A 16,863-nucleotide genomic window follows, 5' to 3' on the forward strand; every position below is an offset into this window, starting at 1 on the left:
CATGTGACAAATTAGTCATCTTAAAGCTCTAGTGAACTTGTCTTTAGGACGGAGAAGATTTGATGGATGAGAGTGTCCTGAAGTTCTACACTCAACAGTGGGAAGACTACCGGTTTTCAAGCAAGGTGCTGAATGGGATTTGTGCCTACCTCAATAGACACTGGGTTCGCCGCGAGTGTGACGAAGGACGGAAAGGAATCTATGAAATCTACTCCGTAAGATTGTTTTTACACACCTTTCAGATGTGTGTTTTCTTAGGGACACATCTTCCTTCCCAGTAGGAGATCTAGGCAAATAGTAAGCAGTTTTCAGACTGGTGAGCTATAACTCCCTTTGTTTTAATTGATCAATAAATGGCCCTTAGATATTTTGTGGCGAGAAAAGAGAAGGATGAGTAATTGGAGTTCTAAAATACAGCCTGCACGCTTCTGCATTTACTTATTAAAAGTTTCTTCTTCAATTATCTGACCGACCATCAGGCTGAGCCCGGAGCTGTCCCCGTTTTAGCACAGCAAGTCCTGCATCCCGGCCGCAGCAGGCAAAGCGGGTCCCTTGCTTGGGACTCGAGCCTCAGTGATCAGCCATCCACGGTCTTCTGGGGTCTGGGAAACTGCTTCACGGAGGGGACTGTGATGTGAAATTCCACTCTACCCACTCAATATACGAAGTAATAGGAGTCATGACACTTAACAGAATTCAGAATTGAGGGTTTTTTTTTAAGACTGCATGGAAATAAATTTTGGAGAGGCAAAATTTGAATTGTTAAATCACCTTCATTAGTATGTTTCTTCAGTCAAGGGAGCTTTTTCCAGGCTCACTGGTTTTCAAAGTGTGGTCTCCAAACTTGCAGCATCAGTATTACCTGGGAACTTGTTGGAAATGCAAGTAATTGGGCCTCAGCCTAGACTGACTTAACTAGAGACTCTGGAGCTGGGGCCCAGCAGTGTTTTTAGCAAGCCCTCCAGGTGATGCACTGTCGAGTTTGAGAACCAGTCAAGGGAGGACTCAGAACAACAGAACAGTCTGTCTGTTCATAGTAGGCTCTCAGATATACAGACAGTACCTTTTTTGAACGAGTGGTGTTAAAATGTCAGGTTCTGCATAATGAGATTATCTCCATATCCAAGAATGTTGCTCTAATAGCAGTGCTTTGTTGCTTTGCTTTTGGCAAATTTAATTAAAAGAAATGTGCCATAGATGCATGACACACTTTTATTATTTTATTATTTGTGTAGCTCAGTTTCTATACCAAACGGTTATTGCTTCATAATGGTACTTTGTTATATAATTTTAACAGAACTTTCTAGGTTTAGTGTTTTGATTTGAGTCTCTTGTAGTCCACCTTTTCTTTTCCACTTACAGATGCTTTCTCGAGACTGAAAGTTGTCAGTGTAGGAATCAGCGTGATTTTCGTTGATTGCCTGTTGGCTGCTTGACCTAAAACACCATATAGATGCGCTATAATAACATCACATACTCCCCAAAATTATTATAGTCTTTAAACTTTTTTGTGTACTGTTTTCAAGATTTGACTGCTTTTTTTTCCTTTTCTTTCTTCCTTTTTTTTTTTTTTTACTTTCAAAATTCGTAGTTTCTACATCCCTAAATGCTGTAGTCAGTTTGGAAATGCAATACGCAGCCATAACTCACAGCAAAGGCCAGTTAACACGTCTCTCTAGAAACAGTATTTCCTTTGCCTGCTCTCGCAGGGAGCCTGTTGAATTCATTTAAAGCTCGAATATCAGTTGACACATGGAACAGTTCTTGTGCAGTGATGCCTCATTGCATTTTCCAGACTCTCCAGAAGACAGGGATGCTTTGTCATGAACTATAAAGATCTACTTTTTTCCCTGATAATTTTGTCTTTCTCTTCAATTATAGAAAGCTGTGGGTTTCCTTTCCAGTCAACCAGAGCGCGTAAACTAATTCCATTATTAACACGTTAAAGGAGTTCAGCAGGACTTCTTCCCTGAATCTGTCCTGAACTTTCTCTGGTTTACCTTCAGTCCTGCTTTCTTATCTTGCCTTTCTTCCTTCAAAGTGACGAATTATCCCAAGTCAAATGAGGTCTGCCTAGTGCTGTCTTAACTTAGAAAAATGTTTGAAAGGTGCAGTATCTTTACTGGAAGTTGATGGCCACACGTTGCGTTTGCCTTGCCTCCCCCTGCACTGACAGGTCTGAGGAGTGTGGGAAGAGGAGCAGCGGCCAGTTTGCACAGGGAGAGTTACCTTCAGACCGCGCCCCACAGGGTGTATTTTTCCTGAAAAATAAGACTCTTTCTTCCCGGAGTTTTTTTTGGTAGCATAATTCCTAATTCTGAAATAACCTTTTTATTCTAGTAGTACTTGAGTATATATTGTTCATGCTTTACTAAAAATATTTTTCTCTTAAATAGTGCTTTCAGATTGCCCTTTTTTTGGTAGAAACTTTTTCATTTTGTAAATTAAATTTACACATAACCTTTTCAGAACTGTATTATCTTACATAAACCCAGTTTTATCTATGGTTAAATTTGGCAGAAAATAAGACTGATAGCATTTACCTTTAAATTAATTTCTCAGCAGTTTGTATTTGAGTGTTAAATTGTTATAAATTTGAGTTTGAACTTAACTGAATAATACCTTTCTCAACAGTTTAAAAACCATATATGAATTGTAACATTTCCCTTTGGGGGAACATTTTACAGTAACTTTCTGACATAACCTCTATTGAGAAGTTCCAAAACTTTTAAAAATGCATCATACGCACACATACTAGTAAAATGGGAAATTTGAATAATTTATGTATAATAAACTGATTCATTTAAGATGTACAGTTTGATGCGTTTACAGTTGTATGCATCCATGTAACATAAAACACCATGATAAACATACAGAACTTACTCGATATTTAAGATCTATTATTTATTTTACTGAGTATTAGGAAACTATGATAAATGGTAAACTATGATAAATCTTTCTTAAATGTGTTAGGTCAAAACATACATTTGAGTCAGAGAACAATTTTATACATTAAATCCACCGTTGCCCTTTAGGCTAATATGTATGTTCTCCTAAAATCCAGATTTTCTTTTTCTCTCAACTATTAAAATGTGAGCTAATAAACGTCTGTACTTTGATACCTTTTGAAGTTGTTAAGAGAATGGCTCTCTGATTTCATCATGATGATTTTCACCAAGTTTATAATCTAGAAATATTGATACATGTAATCTAGGATTCAGGCTATTTCCTATGACTTCAGCTTTGGAAAAAGCATAGTAAAAGTACAGCCATTTAATACTGTTCCTTTTTCTTTTCATCCAGCTTGCATTGGTGACTTGGAGAGACTGTCTTTTCAGGCCATTGAATAAACAGGTACCTACTTGTGTGAGTGTGTGCATGTTTTCCTTTTGAAACCCCTTCCAGATTTCATTTCTTAGCCATTGTCTTCCTCACTCCTTTGGGATGTCCTAAGGGTGCCTCTCATCTTGCATTTAATGGATTCTAATGTTGAAGAGCTATGTAGTAACATAATGTGGGGTTGGCTAAAAACCCGAACGAACTTTTTGGCCAGCCCAATACATACTGTAGTCTGTAATCTACATGTTTTCTTCCTATATCCTTTCTAAAGGTAACAAATGCTGTTTTAAAACTGATTGAAAAGGAAAGAAATGGTGAAACCATCAATACAAGACTGATAAGCGGAGTTGTACAGTCTTATGGTAAACAATTTCCCTTTAATTTATTCAGTTGTATATCAAGTGACAATTGCATAACAATGCTCCAATAGATTTATTTTCAGATAGTTTAGTATTATCAAGAATATTGTTAGCATTTACAAAGGTACTCATAATTCTCTTTATGTCAGTGTGATTCGGTTTGATTTTACCCATTATAAAAATTGTTTGATCTTTGTGCCCTAAGGAAATTTTGATGGACTAGACATTTGACATTTGAATTCTTTTCTTTTCTGGTCTCATACTGAATTACTGGATTTATATGCTAGAGTGTCATTAATGGAGCCGAATGATAACAGATTGAGAAATCTGAAAAGTAATACAGTATTTCAAAAGCTTAGGTAGCATTGTATTTCTTTGAAAGTTTAGAATTAGGCATTCTTCCTTCTTGTAAGCTTTTAGAAATATAAACTTTCTCTGAATGAACTTCATGATAACTTGGAACGTGCCTGGCCATCCATCAGAATTACTTGCTTTTGTGTGTCTTGGACTTTTTTCTTTTTTCTTTTATTGAAAGTATACTTTACTACCAGTGAATAACAGATTTGCCTTATGCCCTGTTGTTTTATTCTTACCTTTTAAGCATAACTTAAACTGAATGCCACCCCTAAGTATATTCCTTAAAATATAACCAAAAATAGGGCAGTTGAAATGTAGTTCCTATTTACTTCCAGTGGAACTGGGACTGAATGAAGATGATGCCTTTGCGAAGGGCCCAACGCTAACAGTGTACAAAGAATCCTTTGAATCTCAGTTTTTGGCTGACACAGAGAGATTTTATACCAGAGAGAGCACCGAATTCTTGCAGCAGAACCCGGTTACTGAATACATGAAAAAGGTAAGCTTAAACATAGTACTTAAAGTAGGCTTAAGTTAAAAGTTATTGCTGCTCAGATGAATTATTCTTTTTAATATATGCAACTTTCTTCAAAGTCATTTCTTAGGTACTGTTATCCTGTAGTGTCTGTAGCAGGTGCAGATCGTTGCTCCCAGTTCACCAAGGAGCTTTTATAAGTTAATTTGATAATCATGGCTCCATGTTCTCCTTACTGATCGGAGGATGTAACCGTAATAGCTGTATGACTTTCGTGTTTTGAACTGTCTCTACTACAATAGAATGTATATGTGTATCTAACGGGAGCCACGGTCTCACGTCAACGAGAAACTAGTTTTTAAGAAACAAATATTTGCAAACTTTAAGCTTTTGCTTTTTTGCTTCTGAAATATCCCCTAAAAATCTATATAACACAGTCTTCAAGTTTGCATTAGAGGAGAAGTCCTTCTGAGAGAACAGGATCAAAGTCTTAGACAAGAAAAAATCCAAGATCGGTGTCTGTATCGTAAATCTTTTTCTACATTAAGTGATGTTACAGTGAAGTTCTAGTGGAATTATTCTTCGTTCTCCTTCTTGGGAATACAGGTATCCCAGACTTATGCTCTGAGGAGTGACCTAAGTCAGGAGGTAGCAAACTTTCTATGAAGGGCCAGATGGTAAATATTTTAGACCTTGTGCACATGTGGTCTCTCTTGCAACTGTTCAGCTCTGCCGTTGTAGCGCAGAAGCAGCCACGGCAACATCTAAACAGTGAGTGCCGCGGTGTTCCAATAAGTTTACTTACAGGCAGGATTTTGCCCACAGGCTATGACTGCTGACTGAGACGGGCAAGGAGACCTCCAGGGAGTCTGGGGCTGACTGTGTCTGACACCTGCTTTTTTCCCTTTATTCTCTGTTTGCTTGGAGAGGAAATGCACTGCAGAATCACTTTCTCCATGTGCTGAGATCGAAAGTTAGTAAGTCAGAAAGAGCAACAAACAGCTCTCCCTTCTAACCATGTAGAGAAGGTCCTCCCCAATTTGTTTGTGACATTCCAAGTGCATTTTCCCATAAGAGATAGTGATTATAAGTGGCCCTTACAAGTTTGAAGCTGAAAGTCCTTGACAAACAAATTTCTGATACCTCAAAACCTAACAAAAGTGGAACGCTTCAGAAATATTATACTTGGGGGGCTTCCCTGGTGGCGCAGTGGTTGAGAGTCCGCCTGCCGATGCAGGGGATGTGGGTTCGTGCCCCGGTCCGGGAAGATCCCACATGCCGTGGAGCGGCTGGGCCCGTGAGCCATGGCCGCTGAGCCTGCGTGTCCGGAGCCTGTGCTCCGCAACAGGAGAGGCCACAACAGTGAGAGGCCCGTGTACCGCAAAAAAAAAAAAAAAAAAGAAGAAGAAGTATTATACTTGGAGTAGTGATAGTTCCTTGTGTATACTTACGGATTAAATTAGCTTTTGTGTGCCAGTCTGGAACCTAACCAGCTTATAGAGAGTTTCTAACAGCTGCCTGACAAATCTGTTTTAAATCTAAGCATTGCCTGTTACTTCATTTTTTCATTTTGGCAGAGTGTAGTTTGCATAAAGACATATTTTATTGAACTCTACTATATATGGTGATCCTTTTAAAACTGTGTATGTTTTTAAAAGTGGGGCCTTTTATCGGGGTACACATCCACAAGCGTGGTTCAGGCCTTTTCAATTTGCAGACTACTTAGTGAATTGCAGCTACCTGCTCTCCACAACCAGGAAGGTAGTAGTGCTTTGGTACAAGGAAATCCGCTTCGTAGGCCAGAGCTACGTCAGCACTCCCAAAACAGGGAAATCTGCTTTTAAAATCGGACCGGGGGGCTTCCCTGCTGGCGCAGTGGTTGAGAGTCCGCCCGCCAATGCAGGGGACACGGGTTCGTGCCCCGGTCTGGGAAGATCCCACATGCCGCGGAGCGGCTGGGCCCGTGAGCCATGGCCGCTGAGCCTGCGCGTCCGGAGCCTGTGCTCCGCAACGGGAGAGGCCACAACAGTGAGAGGCCCGCGTATGATTATTAAAAAAAAAAAAAATCGGACCTGGAACCAAAGGCAGCTTGAGGAGCAAACATTTCCAATGGCCTGGATAGTTTCAACCCAGTGTGAGCTCTGCCTTCAACAGAGAGCATGCTTCCAGCATCCTTGCTCTCTTAGAGGGGATTTCTTCCTAGAGGCGTTAAAGGTTTGGCCCAAATCTGGTTGGATCTTACCAAACATGACATCCATCCATTCTGAAAGTCCATAATGCAGAGACTCTGTGAGCATAAAATTGGAATGTGTGAACAATTCTACCCTTACCTATAGCTATAGCCTTGCATCTCAAACTGAGCTATGGGTCTAATTTAAAATCCCTACTCCACCATTTACTAGGGAGTTGACCTTAACCTTTCTGTTCCTCAGTTTCCTCATCTATAAAATGGGGATAATTTATTATTATCATTATTATTACTATATATTATTTGATGCTTGGCAAAGAGCAAACATGATATAAGTGTTTGGTATTACACACATACATTGTTTAGAACCTTCAGTATATGCCTGAGAATATGCAAAACCATGGGATAAATTGTGGCACATTTTATTCAATAACTTAAGAAATTACGTTTATATTAAAACATTCTATCAGGAAGTAGAGTACAAAACTCATGAACAATATTGAGATAAAGCATGAACTTTCAAGAAATACTCTGCTTTTAACAGCCAGTTTGGGCTAGATGTGCAAATTCCCTGGAGGGGTCTATGTTCCCATTTCTGTGTTGTTAGGAATCTTTTAGTGGAAACAGTTGAGAATCTTTGGCTTTCCTTCTACTGATGACTTTGATGAATGAACACCCCTGAGCCATATTAGTGTCTTAGCATATCTTACTGTCTCATCTGAGCTACGAAAAAAACGTGTGACTCTTCTAGGTTTCTAATGTCATTTTTTAAAACTTTAAAAATAAATATACCTTATTTCATTAATTTGCTTACTTTTTTTTTTCATTTTGTTTTTCCTGCATACTGATGCTAATAGAATTAATAGGAACAGTCTTGAATTGCTTAACTTTATTTAGTCATTCTGAATTTGATCTGGGTGTTCTGATGTAATTATCTGCCAAGTACAGTGCTGATCAAGAGCTTATTTGCCTTCCAGTTAACAAAGAATGTACATGACTGTCCTTCCTAAAACCTAATGACATAACACCCAGGACCTTGGGTTTTTCATCAACCTCAGAGACACTGCAGGCTCAGGTTCAGACCACTGCGAGAAAGCAAGTCACTCGGATTTTTTGGTTTCCCAGGGCATAACGCCATACTCTAGTTTATGAAATGTGGAGAATAGCGTTATGTCAAAAACAGCAATTTACATACCTTAATTTAAAAAAACTTTATTGCTAAATGATGCCAAAACAATTACAATAGCAGCATCAAAGATCACTGATCACAGATCAGCATAACAAATAATAATAATGAAAACGTTTAAATATTTTGAGAATTACCAGCATGTGGCACCGAGACCCAAAGTGAGCAAAGGCTGTTGAAGACACAGTGCTGACACACTTGCTCTACCCACAGTCCTTCAGTTTCTGTTTTGTTTTTAAAAAAGCAGTATCTGTGAATCGCAATAAAAGGAAGTAGGCCTGTGGACAGTAGTCCCACCTTATTCACAGTTTCAGTTACCCACAGTCAACCTCAGTCCGAAAAATATTAAATGGAAAGTTCCAGAAATAAACAGTCCATAAGCTTTAAATTGTATGTATTGAAATATGTCGTTCTGAGTAGCATGATGGAATCTTGCCCTTGAATCATACCTTTGTCCATAGCATCTCCCCTGTTAGTCTCTTCATCGACCAGGTGATCAGATCGACCGTCGTCCGCAGTGCTTGAGATCACATAGCCCTTATTGCACTTAAAAGTGGCCCCAAAGCACCAGAGTAGCAATTCAGATACGCTAAAGAGAAGCCATACAGTGCTTCCTTTAAGTAAAAAGGAGGAAGTTCTCAACTTAATAAGGAAAAGGTTGCTAAGGTCTGTGGTGAGAATGAATTGTCTCTCCGTGAAATTGTGAAGAAGGAAAATCTGTGCTAGCTTTGCTGTCACACCTCAAATTGACGTCATGGCCACAGGGCATGACATGTGCCCAGTTAAGACGGAAAAGGCATTAAACATAACTTTTATTACATTATATTGTTATAATTGTTCTACTTTATTGTTGTTGCTAATCTCTTACTGTACCTAATTTGTAAATTAAACTTTCTCATACGTATGTATGTATAGGAAAAAACATAACATAGTACCTATAGGGTTCACAGTTTCAGGCATCCCCTGGGGGGTCTTGGAACATATCCCCCGTAGATAAGGGGGGACTGCTGTGTAAACAACTGCTGAGCCCCTCTGGCTTTTGTGATCACTTAGGGACCAGTTTGCTCTTCCCTCTCGGCCCCTGCAGGAAGAGTCTGTAGAGTGCTACTGTTTTTTTGTAGTACAGGGGATGGAAAGCCAGTGTCCCCCAGAGAGTGAATCAGCAGTGATACCAAAGCTTTACCTTTCATTTTAGGGAAGAGAAAAGTTTTTAAGAGATGACTTTTTGCTGCCAGGGTATTATGTTCTTCCAGGAAACAGGTATAACCTCGAGAAAAAGTGGTGCTTTTTGGTTTGCATGTCCTGTATTTCACCAGCTTTATTTCTTGAGGTATCAGGCTTAATGAAATACTAGATATGAAGGAGCAGAGGCTTGGAACTTCAGAGTTAAAGCACAGAAAGATCTTTTATTGTTTTTTAAAATAGCTTTGTAATCAGGAAAGAAAACACACAACTGTAGACTTGCAGGGAAATACAAATAGCATAAACCTGCACAAACTTGGGACACTTGCTCAAGTGTGCGCGTAAACACCAAATTGGAGTAATGCTGTAGGGTTTTGTTTTGTTTTTATTTATTTATTTTTGGCTGTGCTGGGTCTTCGTTGCTGTGTGCCGGCTTTCTCTAGTTGCAGAGAGCCGGGGCTACTCTTCGTTGCGGTGCGCAGGCTTCTCATTGCGGTGGCTTCTCTTGTTGCGGAGCACGGGCTTCGTAGTTGTGGCACACGGGCTTAGTTGCTCCGTGGCATGTGGGATCTTCCTGGACCAGGGCTCGAACCCGTGTCTCCTGCATTGGCCAGCAGATTCTTTAATCACTGTGCCACCAGGGAAGCCCTATAGGTTTTTTTAATAACTATTTTCCCCCACTAATTTATTACATTAATGTATTTTCTATTTACTGGATAGCAGTATTCCATTAACCAAATAATATAGCAAATTATGTCTTATCAGAATCTTCAAGTATTTCTTACTTTGCAAATTGTTCCTTTTCCTTTCCCATGTTTTTATTTGCACATACTTATTGATTTTTCAGAGATTATTATATATTAAGGATATTGACCTTTTGATATATACTACAGATATTTTCCAAGTTTATTTTGTTTTTCACATTTAACTCTATTTAGAATGTGCAGTAAGGTTTAAATTTCTGCAGTTGAAACTATTGTCCTATTAGTAATTTTTGACAGCGCAAGTCCTGCCCAGTCATTGTTTCATTTTGTTTTTTTGGCTCTTGGATGTTTATTCTTCCATTTGAATTTTTCTAGATTTCTCCAAAATTATGCCAAATTAAAAAATCATTTTGGGGGCTTCCCTAATGGCGCAGTGGTTGGAAGTCCGCCTGCCGATGCAGGGGACACGGGTTCGTGCCCCAGTCTGGGAGAATCCCACGTGCCGCGGAGCGGCTGGGCCCGTGAGCCATGGCCGCTGAGCGTGCGCGTCCAGAGCCTGTGCTCCGCAACGGGAGAGGCCACAACAGTGAGAGGCCCGTGTACCACAAAAAAAAAAAAAAAAAAAAAAAGAAAAAAGAAATCATTTTGGGAAGTACTGGCATTTTTATAATACAAAATATAGTTTTTCACTCTTTATTCAGGTTACCTGAATAAGGCGAGATCATTGAAATTTCTTTTTCTTTTTTTTTAAGAAGATGTTGGGGGGAGGAGTTTATTAATATTTATTTTTGCTGTGTTGGGTCTTCGTTTCTGTGTGAGGGCTTTCTCTAGTTGTGGCAAGCGGGGGCCACTCTTCATCGCGGTGCACGGGCCTCTCACTATCGCGGCCTCTCTTGTTGCGGAGCACAGGCTCCAGACGCGCAGGCTCAGTAGTTGTGGCTCAGGGGCCTAGTTGCTCCGCAGCATGTGGGATCCTCCCAGACCAGGGCTCGAACCCATGTCCCCTACATTAGCAGGCAGACTCTCAACCACTGCGCCACCAGGGAAGCCCTAATTTGCTGCTATTTTTGTTAGCAGTTTTTAAAAAGCAAACCCAAACCTCTGACTTGAATTAATTCCCACAGGCGGAGGCTCGTTTGCTGGAGGAGCAGCGGAGAGTCCAGGTCTACCTTCACGAGAGCACCCAGGACGAGCTAGCCCGGAAGTGCGAGCAGGTGCTCATCGAGAAGCACTTGGAGATTTTCCACACAGAGTTTCAGAATTTATTGGATGCCGACAAAAATGAAGGTGAGCCACTGAGATTCAAAACACAAGGGTATTTATTCTGATCTGTGATGTTGAAATTGTGTGAAGTTCTAGACTCAGTTAGCATTACCAACACCAGTCATTCTTTAAGAGACTCACATGTGAGATTGTGTGTGCGCAAGTGTGTGCCTTGTGTGTTGATTTCAGACCTCTGCAGTGTGCTTGGGGTGTGACTTTGGGGGAAGAGCGTCTTTTCAGTTTGGTTTGGAGCCTAACCTGTTCCATACACCTTAGCATTAAGTGATACTACCACTGGTTTTTTTTGTTTGTTTGTTTTTGGGTTTTTTTTTTTGCAGTACGCGTGCCTCTCACTGTTGTGGCCTCTCCCGTTGTGGAGCACAGGCTCCAGACGCGCAGGCTCAGCGGCCATGGCTCACGGGCCCAGCCGCTCCGTGGCACGTGGGATCCTCCCGGACCGGGGCACGAACCCGTGTCCCCTGCATCGGCAGGCAGACTCTCAACCACTGCGCCACCAGGGAAACCCCTGGTTATTTTTTTCTTGCGTATGTTTCTTCTGAAAATTCTTTAAGATGAGAAGGCTATAATTTTGCAGAAGTATTTCCTTTACCCCTTCCTTGTTTTACTGGGACATGTTAGGAGCTCAGTAAAAGATTGGTGTTTGGATTCAGGATTTTTCTTTGGTGTTCATATATCAACCATGTGCCATACATATATTAAGTGAAGAATATGGGGACCCTTTTGTGACTTATTTGTTTGTATAGTTGGGATGGATATTCATAAATAGTCCTTAAATTTATTCATTCTTTTAAGTAATATTTGAGTGCCTATTACGTGTCAGGTATAAATAATATCTGAATCTCAAATGTTAGGAAGCCTCAGATGTAGTTCCTGATCATCTTCTTTCTCTATTAGTAGTTTCTCCTAGCAAGGGGGAGAATATGCTTTTTTTTTTTTTTTTTTTTGCGGTACGCGGGTCTCTCACTGCCGTGGCCTCTCCCGCTGCGGAGCACAGGCTCCGGACACACAGGCTCAGCGGCCATGGCTCACGGGCCCAGCCGCTCTGCGGCATGTGGGATCCTCCCAGACCGGGTCATGAACCCGTGTCCCCTGCATCGGCAGGCAGACTCTCAACCACTGCGCCACCAGGGAAGCCCGAATATGCTTTTATAATAGCATGACTTCCTTATTACTTTCAGCTAAATATACATATGCTAAATATAAAGTATTTGGTTACAGTTAAGTGCATTTGATTATTAAGGTGTGAAAACACGGTGGTTTTATTCCAGTGTACCTTTCACCTCTGTAAGCACTTACTTAGTGGAATGGATATGCAGAGTTTGTTTCTGTGCATAAAGGTGTGGCGCCTTCTTCTTTCAGATTTGGGTCGCATGTATAATCTTGTATCCAGAATCCAGGATGGCCTGGGAGAATTGAAAAAACTCCTGGAGACACACATTCATAATCAGGGTCTTGCAGCGATTGAAAAGTGCGGAGAAGCTGCTTTAAATGTAAGTACTGTTTAACTGAAAACCAGTCGGGCCTAACCATTCCCACGCACGGACTGCAGGTGTGTCTCGTGTCTCCACCTACAAATCCAAGGGGTAAGATTTTCACTAGACTCTCATAGAGAACCTGGTTTGGGCTTTCTAAAATAGAAGGTTCACAAGCATCTTTATTCAGTAAACATCTCCATAAACTCTTCTCTGGCACTTTTTAGGCATTAAGCGTTTAATTTCTTGATATTCTTTTTTCCTTTATGTCTTCTCAAAATTACATTCCTTGCACTAGAAGAGAGAAGATTATTCCATAGAAAGAACAGGCTAAAGCCTCCTAGAGACTTGTCTCTGGCACTCACAGGCCACAGGCTGCCCCTTGCAGGAACTTGGTCTGTGTACTGCCCTCCCATTGAAGCTCACAGGGCTGTTTGCCCTGGAAAGGCCCTGAACTGTATGGCATTTCTAATGCACACCCCCCTCCCCACTGCGGGAGGCACAAGAATACTCTGCTGGGTTATCTGTAATTCACTTGATAATTTTACATAGCAAGTATCATGTGTTTCTAAGAGACAGGTAAGTTGTCTTCAGTTTTGTCCCTATTGTGAACTTCAATTTTGATAGTGTTTGGGACAACTATTGGAGAAGAAAAGCTTCTAGAACACACAGTTGGTTCTTAGGTCTGAATCAGAAAACTTTTTACCTCTGATTTTATTGTGTTTGGTGTTAATTATTTCAGCAGTACTATCTTTAGTATCTTTTTTTAAGTCTTTATTTTCCTGTTTTCTTGGGGATCTCTTTTCTACTTTTAATTATGGGGGTTGCTGCCTCACTTGTTATCACATCTATGAAATATTAGAGGGAAAAATGTAAACACACCTTTAAAGGACCTGACACAGGCATGTACAGGGGATTCAAAAGGGGTGACCTGATGAAGCTATCTTTTCAGTAACGTAAGGTGTTTTCACAGATGTTAATTCAAAACCCGGTTTGGCTGTGTGGGCAGCAGAACCAAGTTAAATGACTTTCCTTCAAATGAGTTAAGGTGGCGAGTCCTATTTCATCAGATATGGATTAGAATAGCAGATAAATGAAGCAGGTTTCGCTTTTTCATGTAAACTGTTAAATGTTAGATATGAGATTGGCCTTAGGGACTCATGTTCTAGGTGAATATAGTTAGATTAAAAATCAGTAGGATAACCTGCTTTTTTGTTTTCATAGGTATGATGGGACATTCCTTCTAATGTCAATCTTTTCCAAACCAAGTAAGGTTCTAGATGGAGAAGTAATCACGGTGTGATTCTCCAGGACCATTTTCTCTTTCTTTTGGACACAGTCAGCTGCCTGGTTGACTGGGCCAGTGGGGCTTGAACCTGAAGTTGACCTTTTCGTGGCAGCTAAAGCACAAGTTCAGCTTCTAAGTAAAATCATTGCTCTATTAGTAGAGACTTCGTCTGTCAGCAGCAGACAGCAAAAATAAACTGTATTTACCAGCAGTTATATTTTATTGAAAATTAAGCTTTTAAACAATATTTTTATTTATTATCTATTTATTTAATTTATTTTTGGCTGCATCGGGTCTTCTTTGCGGCACACAGGTTTCTCTCTAGTTGTGGCATGCGGGTTTTCTCTTCTCTAGTGGAGGCGTGCGGGCTCAGTAGTTGTGGTGTGTGTGGGCTTAGGTGCCCTGCAGCATGTGGGATCTTAGCTCCCTGACCAGGGATTGAACCCACATCCCCTGCATTGTAAGGCGGATTCTTTACCACTGGACCACCAGGGAAGTCCCCTAAACAATATTTTTATTACTTAGATGCAAGCCACTGATACACGTGTATTTAAACATCAAAATAAGATTTTCCCCCATGAAGAATAATTATATATAACTTGGTAAATTTATACTGCATTTGCCTTAACTTCCAAAAGTCAAGCATTTTAAAAATAACATTATTCATTATAATTATTATTTCCATAGGAACTGTTTTTATACTGAACTCATGAAACTGGTTTTTTAAATTGTTCTTGTGAGGAAAAGTTTCTTTAAGAAAACAAATACTTTTCCTATTTTCTGCAAAAGGAGTTTTCCCTGGTTTTCCATTTTATTGGCTCATCTCTGAAGTTTCGGTTGACTTGTAAGTTCGTGGTGCCGTCTGACTGGCGCGTGGATTTCTTTACGACCTTCCCCGGGCTGGGTCGGACCTGCTGCCTTTACTCACCAATGATGTAAAAGCCCAGGAAAGTTGAAGAAGCTCCAGAGAGAAGCACATGTAGCCAGTCTTAGCCTGACTCACAGCTGTTATTGTAAGACAGAATAAATACAGCTGCTAAAACATAAATAATTTTAAGTAGGTATTCATTTTTATCACATGTGTAGTAAACGTAAAAGATGTATTGTAACCCAAACCATGATGGCTTTCCAAAACCCATTAATGCTGAAAAACAAAAAAAGCGGCAGAAAAAGGAGATTGGTTGAATTAGTAAAAAATTACAATTATCGTACCTAATTTTAAGTGGGGTTTAATTACTTTGAAAACAGTTTTTAAAGTTTTTCACCTAATTGAATTGAATCATAGTATATGAGAATCATTTAAATTCATCTATTAAATGCCATAGAAGGCACTGCTTAAATGATTTTTTTTTAAGGGCTGAAAAGTTATCTAGTCCTATGATTCCATTTATCCCATCAGTTTGGCTAGAAAACAAGTTTTACTGCTAATCAGTGTGGCCTAGGCTGAAATTATTACAGGTTTCACACTTGTAATGTGATTCAAATAATATTTTTGTGTTAGAAACTTCAAAATCTACTTAAGAATTTTCTGAAGGCATTTTTTTTTTCAGGTAAAACAGATTTGAGAATAATGGCTGTTCCTGGGTAACCAGTGTCTGGGGTGTCCCCCTCTCTTTACCCAAAGAGGAGCTGGCAGTCTTGCCCTGTGAAGTGTGGCTGAAACCCTGAACACATGTGCTGTTTTTAGACACACTGCTTCTTGTACCTGCCCCGCCGCACCCAGGCTGGGGAACACCAGGGAACGCAGCTCGGGATCAGGGCTCCTCTCAGGGTACAGGGGCTTCAGGCTGAAGCAGATCAGTGTGGGTCCATCCCACCCACCATGACGTGAGATTCCAGCACGAGGAGGCGTTCTCTCCAGCCTTCGAGAGACGCTCGCGACTGAGGACACTCGGGCCTAGCCGCGCTGCAGGCACCGTTAGCATGTTGCATCGGGGCAGCAGTAGAACTTCGGAAACACAAAGAAATCTTCAAGGATGGGTTTTAAACAGGTTTAGAGCTGAACAAAGGATCAGATAATTCTTTTAATCGGCAAGTTTATTTCATAGGCAAGTTACCCCGTGTGTGGCCTCTGGACTGAGAGGAGATAGTGGGGCAGCAGCAGGGCAAATCAGCACATTTCACGTTGCCTCCAGGCCGGCAGGAGTCGAACATTGAGAGACCCCGTGTGCTTGTGTAGACGGGCCGCAGCACTACACGTGTGCTCAGTTGTTGGCCGTGTAGTAACGGGAGAAAAATAATCCGTATTAAAATACAGGAGGAGGTTGGGCCCGTCCACTTAGGTGTTGAGGGGAGCATCTTGAAAGCAGAGCCCGCACCTTCAGGTGTTCATTTGAAAGGATTGAAGGCCGTGGTGGGGCGGCCCCGTGCTGGGTTCTCAGCCGTTTCGTCTACCAAAGCAGCCGGCTGCTGGTGCTGGCTGGCGGTAAAGCTCAGAGGACCAGCGGGTGCCGCAGAGGACGTTGACGTCACTTCCGCTCATCCAGCAAGCGTCACGGCCTTCCTGTGCTGCCTCTGCTGCCGAGGATCCCAGTGCGCGGTGCCGCCACACTTCTGTCTTCTCATCGCATCTCACTTGGTCTTCTCGGGTCTGCGTGACCTCCTCGGCCCGCTTTAGTGACTGTGCCGCGGGGCCATTTTAACGCTCACATCTTCCTTCCTTGCTTCCCTAGCACGGCGGCGGCAGCTGTGGAGTATGTGCCACGCGGCCTCACCCTCTGCCCCTGGCAACCTGAGCCTCCTCAGGTGGAGTCATTTCCTACGGAATGTGGGCATGGCCGTGGGGTCCTCTCGGACCAGCGGGCAGCCAGCCTGTCGGCCCCCAGCAGCGCGTAGCCGCCGCCCAGTCCTCTCTGCTGAGTCAGTGGAGTGGGGACGTGCTGCGTCCCTTGGCCCTCCAGGCTTTTCCTGCCTAGTCCCAAAGCTGCCCTTGGAATCGAGGCCCCGTCCCTTCATTTCTGGATGGTCTTACATCTCTCCCATTCCTGTTCAGCCCTCATCTTGCTTAGCAGTTTCGTCTTCCAAAAATA

General features: G+C 41.5%; 1 protein-coding gene across 1 annotated transcript in view; it reads left to right on the top strand.

Moving 5' to 3' along the window:
- CUL1 (cullin 1) overlaps positions 1-16,863 on the top strand; it is a 106,794-nt gene that overhangs the window by 65,189 nt on the left and 24,742 nt on the right. The window contains exons 4-9 of the mRNA XM_060021057.1: positions 48-215; positions 3,304-3,354; positions 3,611-3,701; positions 4,391-4,554; positions 10,915-11,077; positions 12,434-12,564. Of these exons, the coding sequence (XP_059877040.1) occupies positions 48-215; positions 3,304-3,354; positions 3,611-3,701; positions 4,391-4,554; positions 10,915-11,077; positions 12,434-12,564 (768 nt within the window). The remainder of the gene's footprint in view (positions 1-47; positions 216-3,303; positions 3,355-3,610; positions 3,702-4,390; positions 4,555-10,914; positions 11,078-12,433; positions 12,565-16,863) is intronic.

The sequence above is a fragment of the Delphinus delphis genome, chromosome 9, assembly GCF_949987515.2.
Source record: "Delphinus delphis chromosome 9, mDelDel1.2, whole genome shotgun sequence".
In the NCBI taxonomy this organism is placed as follows: domain Eukaryota; kingdom Metazoa; phylum Chordata; class Mammalia; order Artiodactyla; family Delphinidae; genus Delphinus; species Delphinus delphis.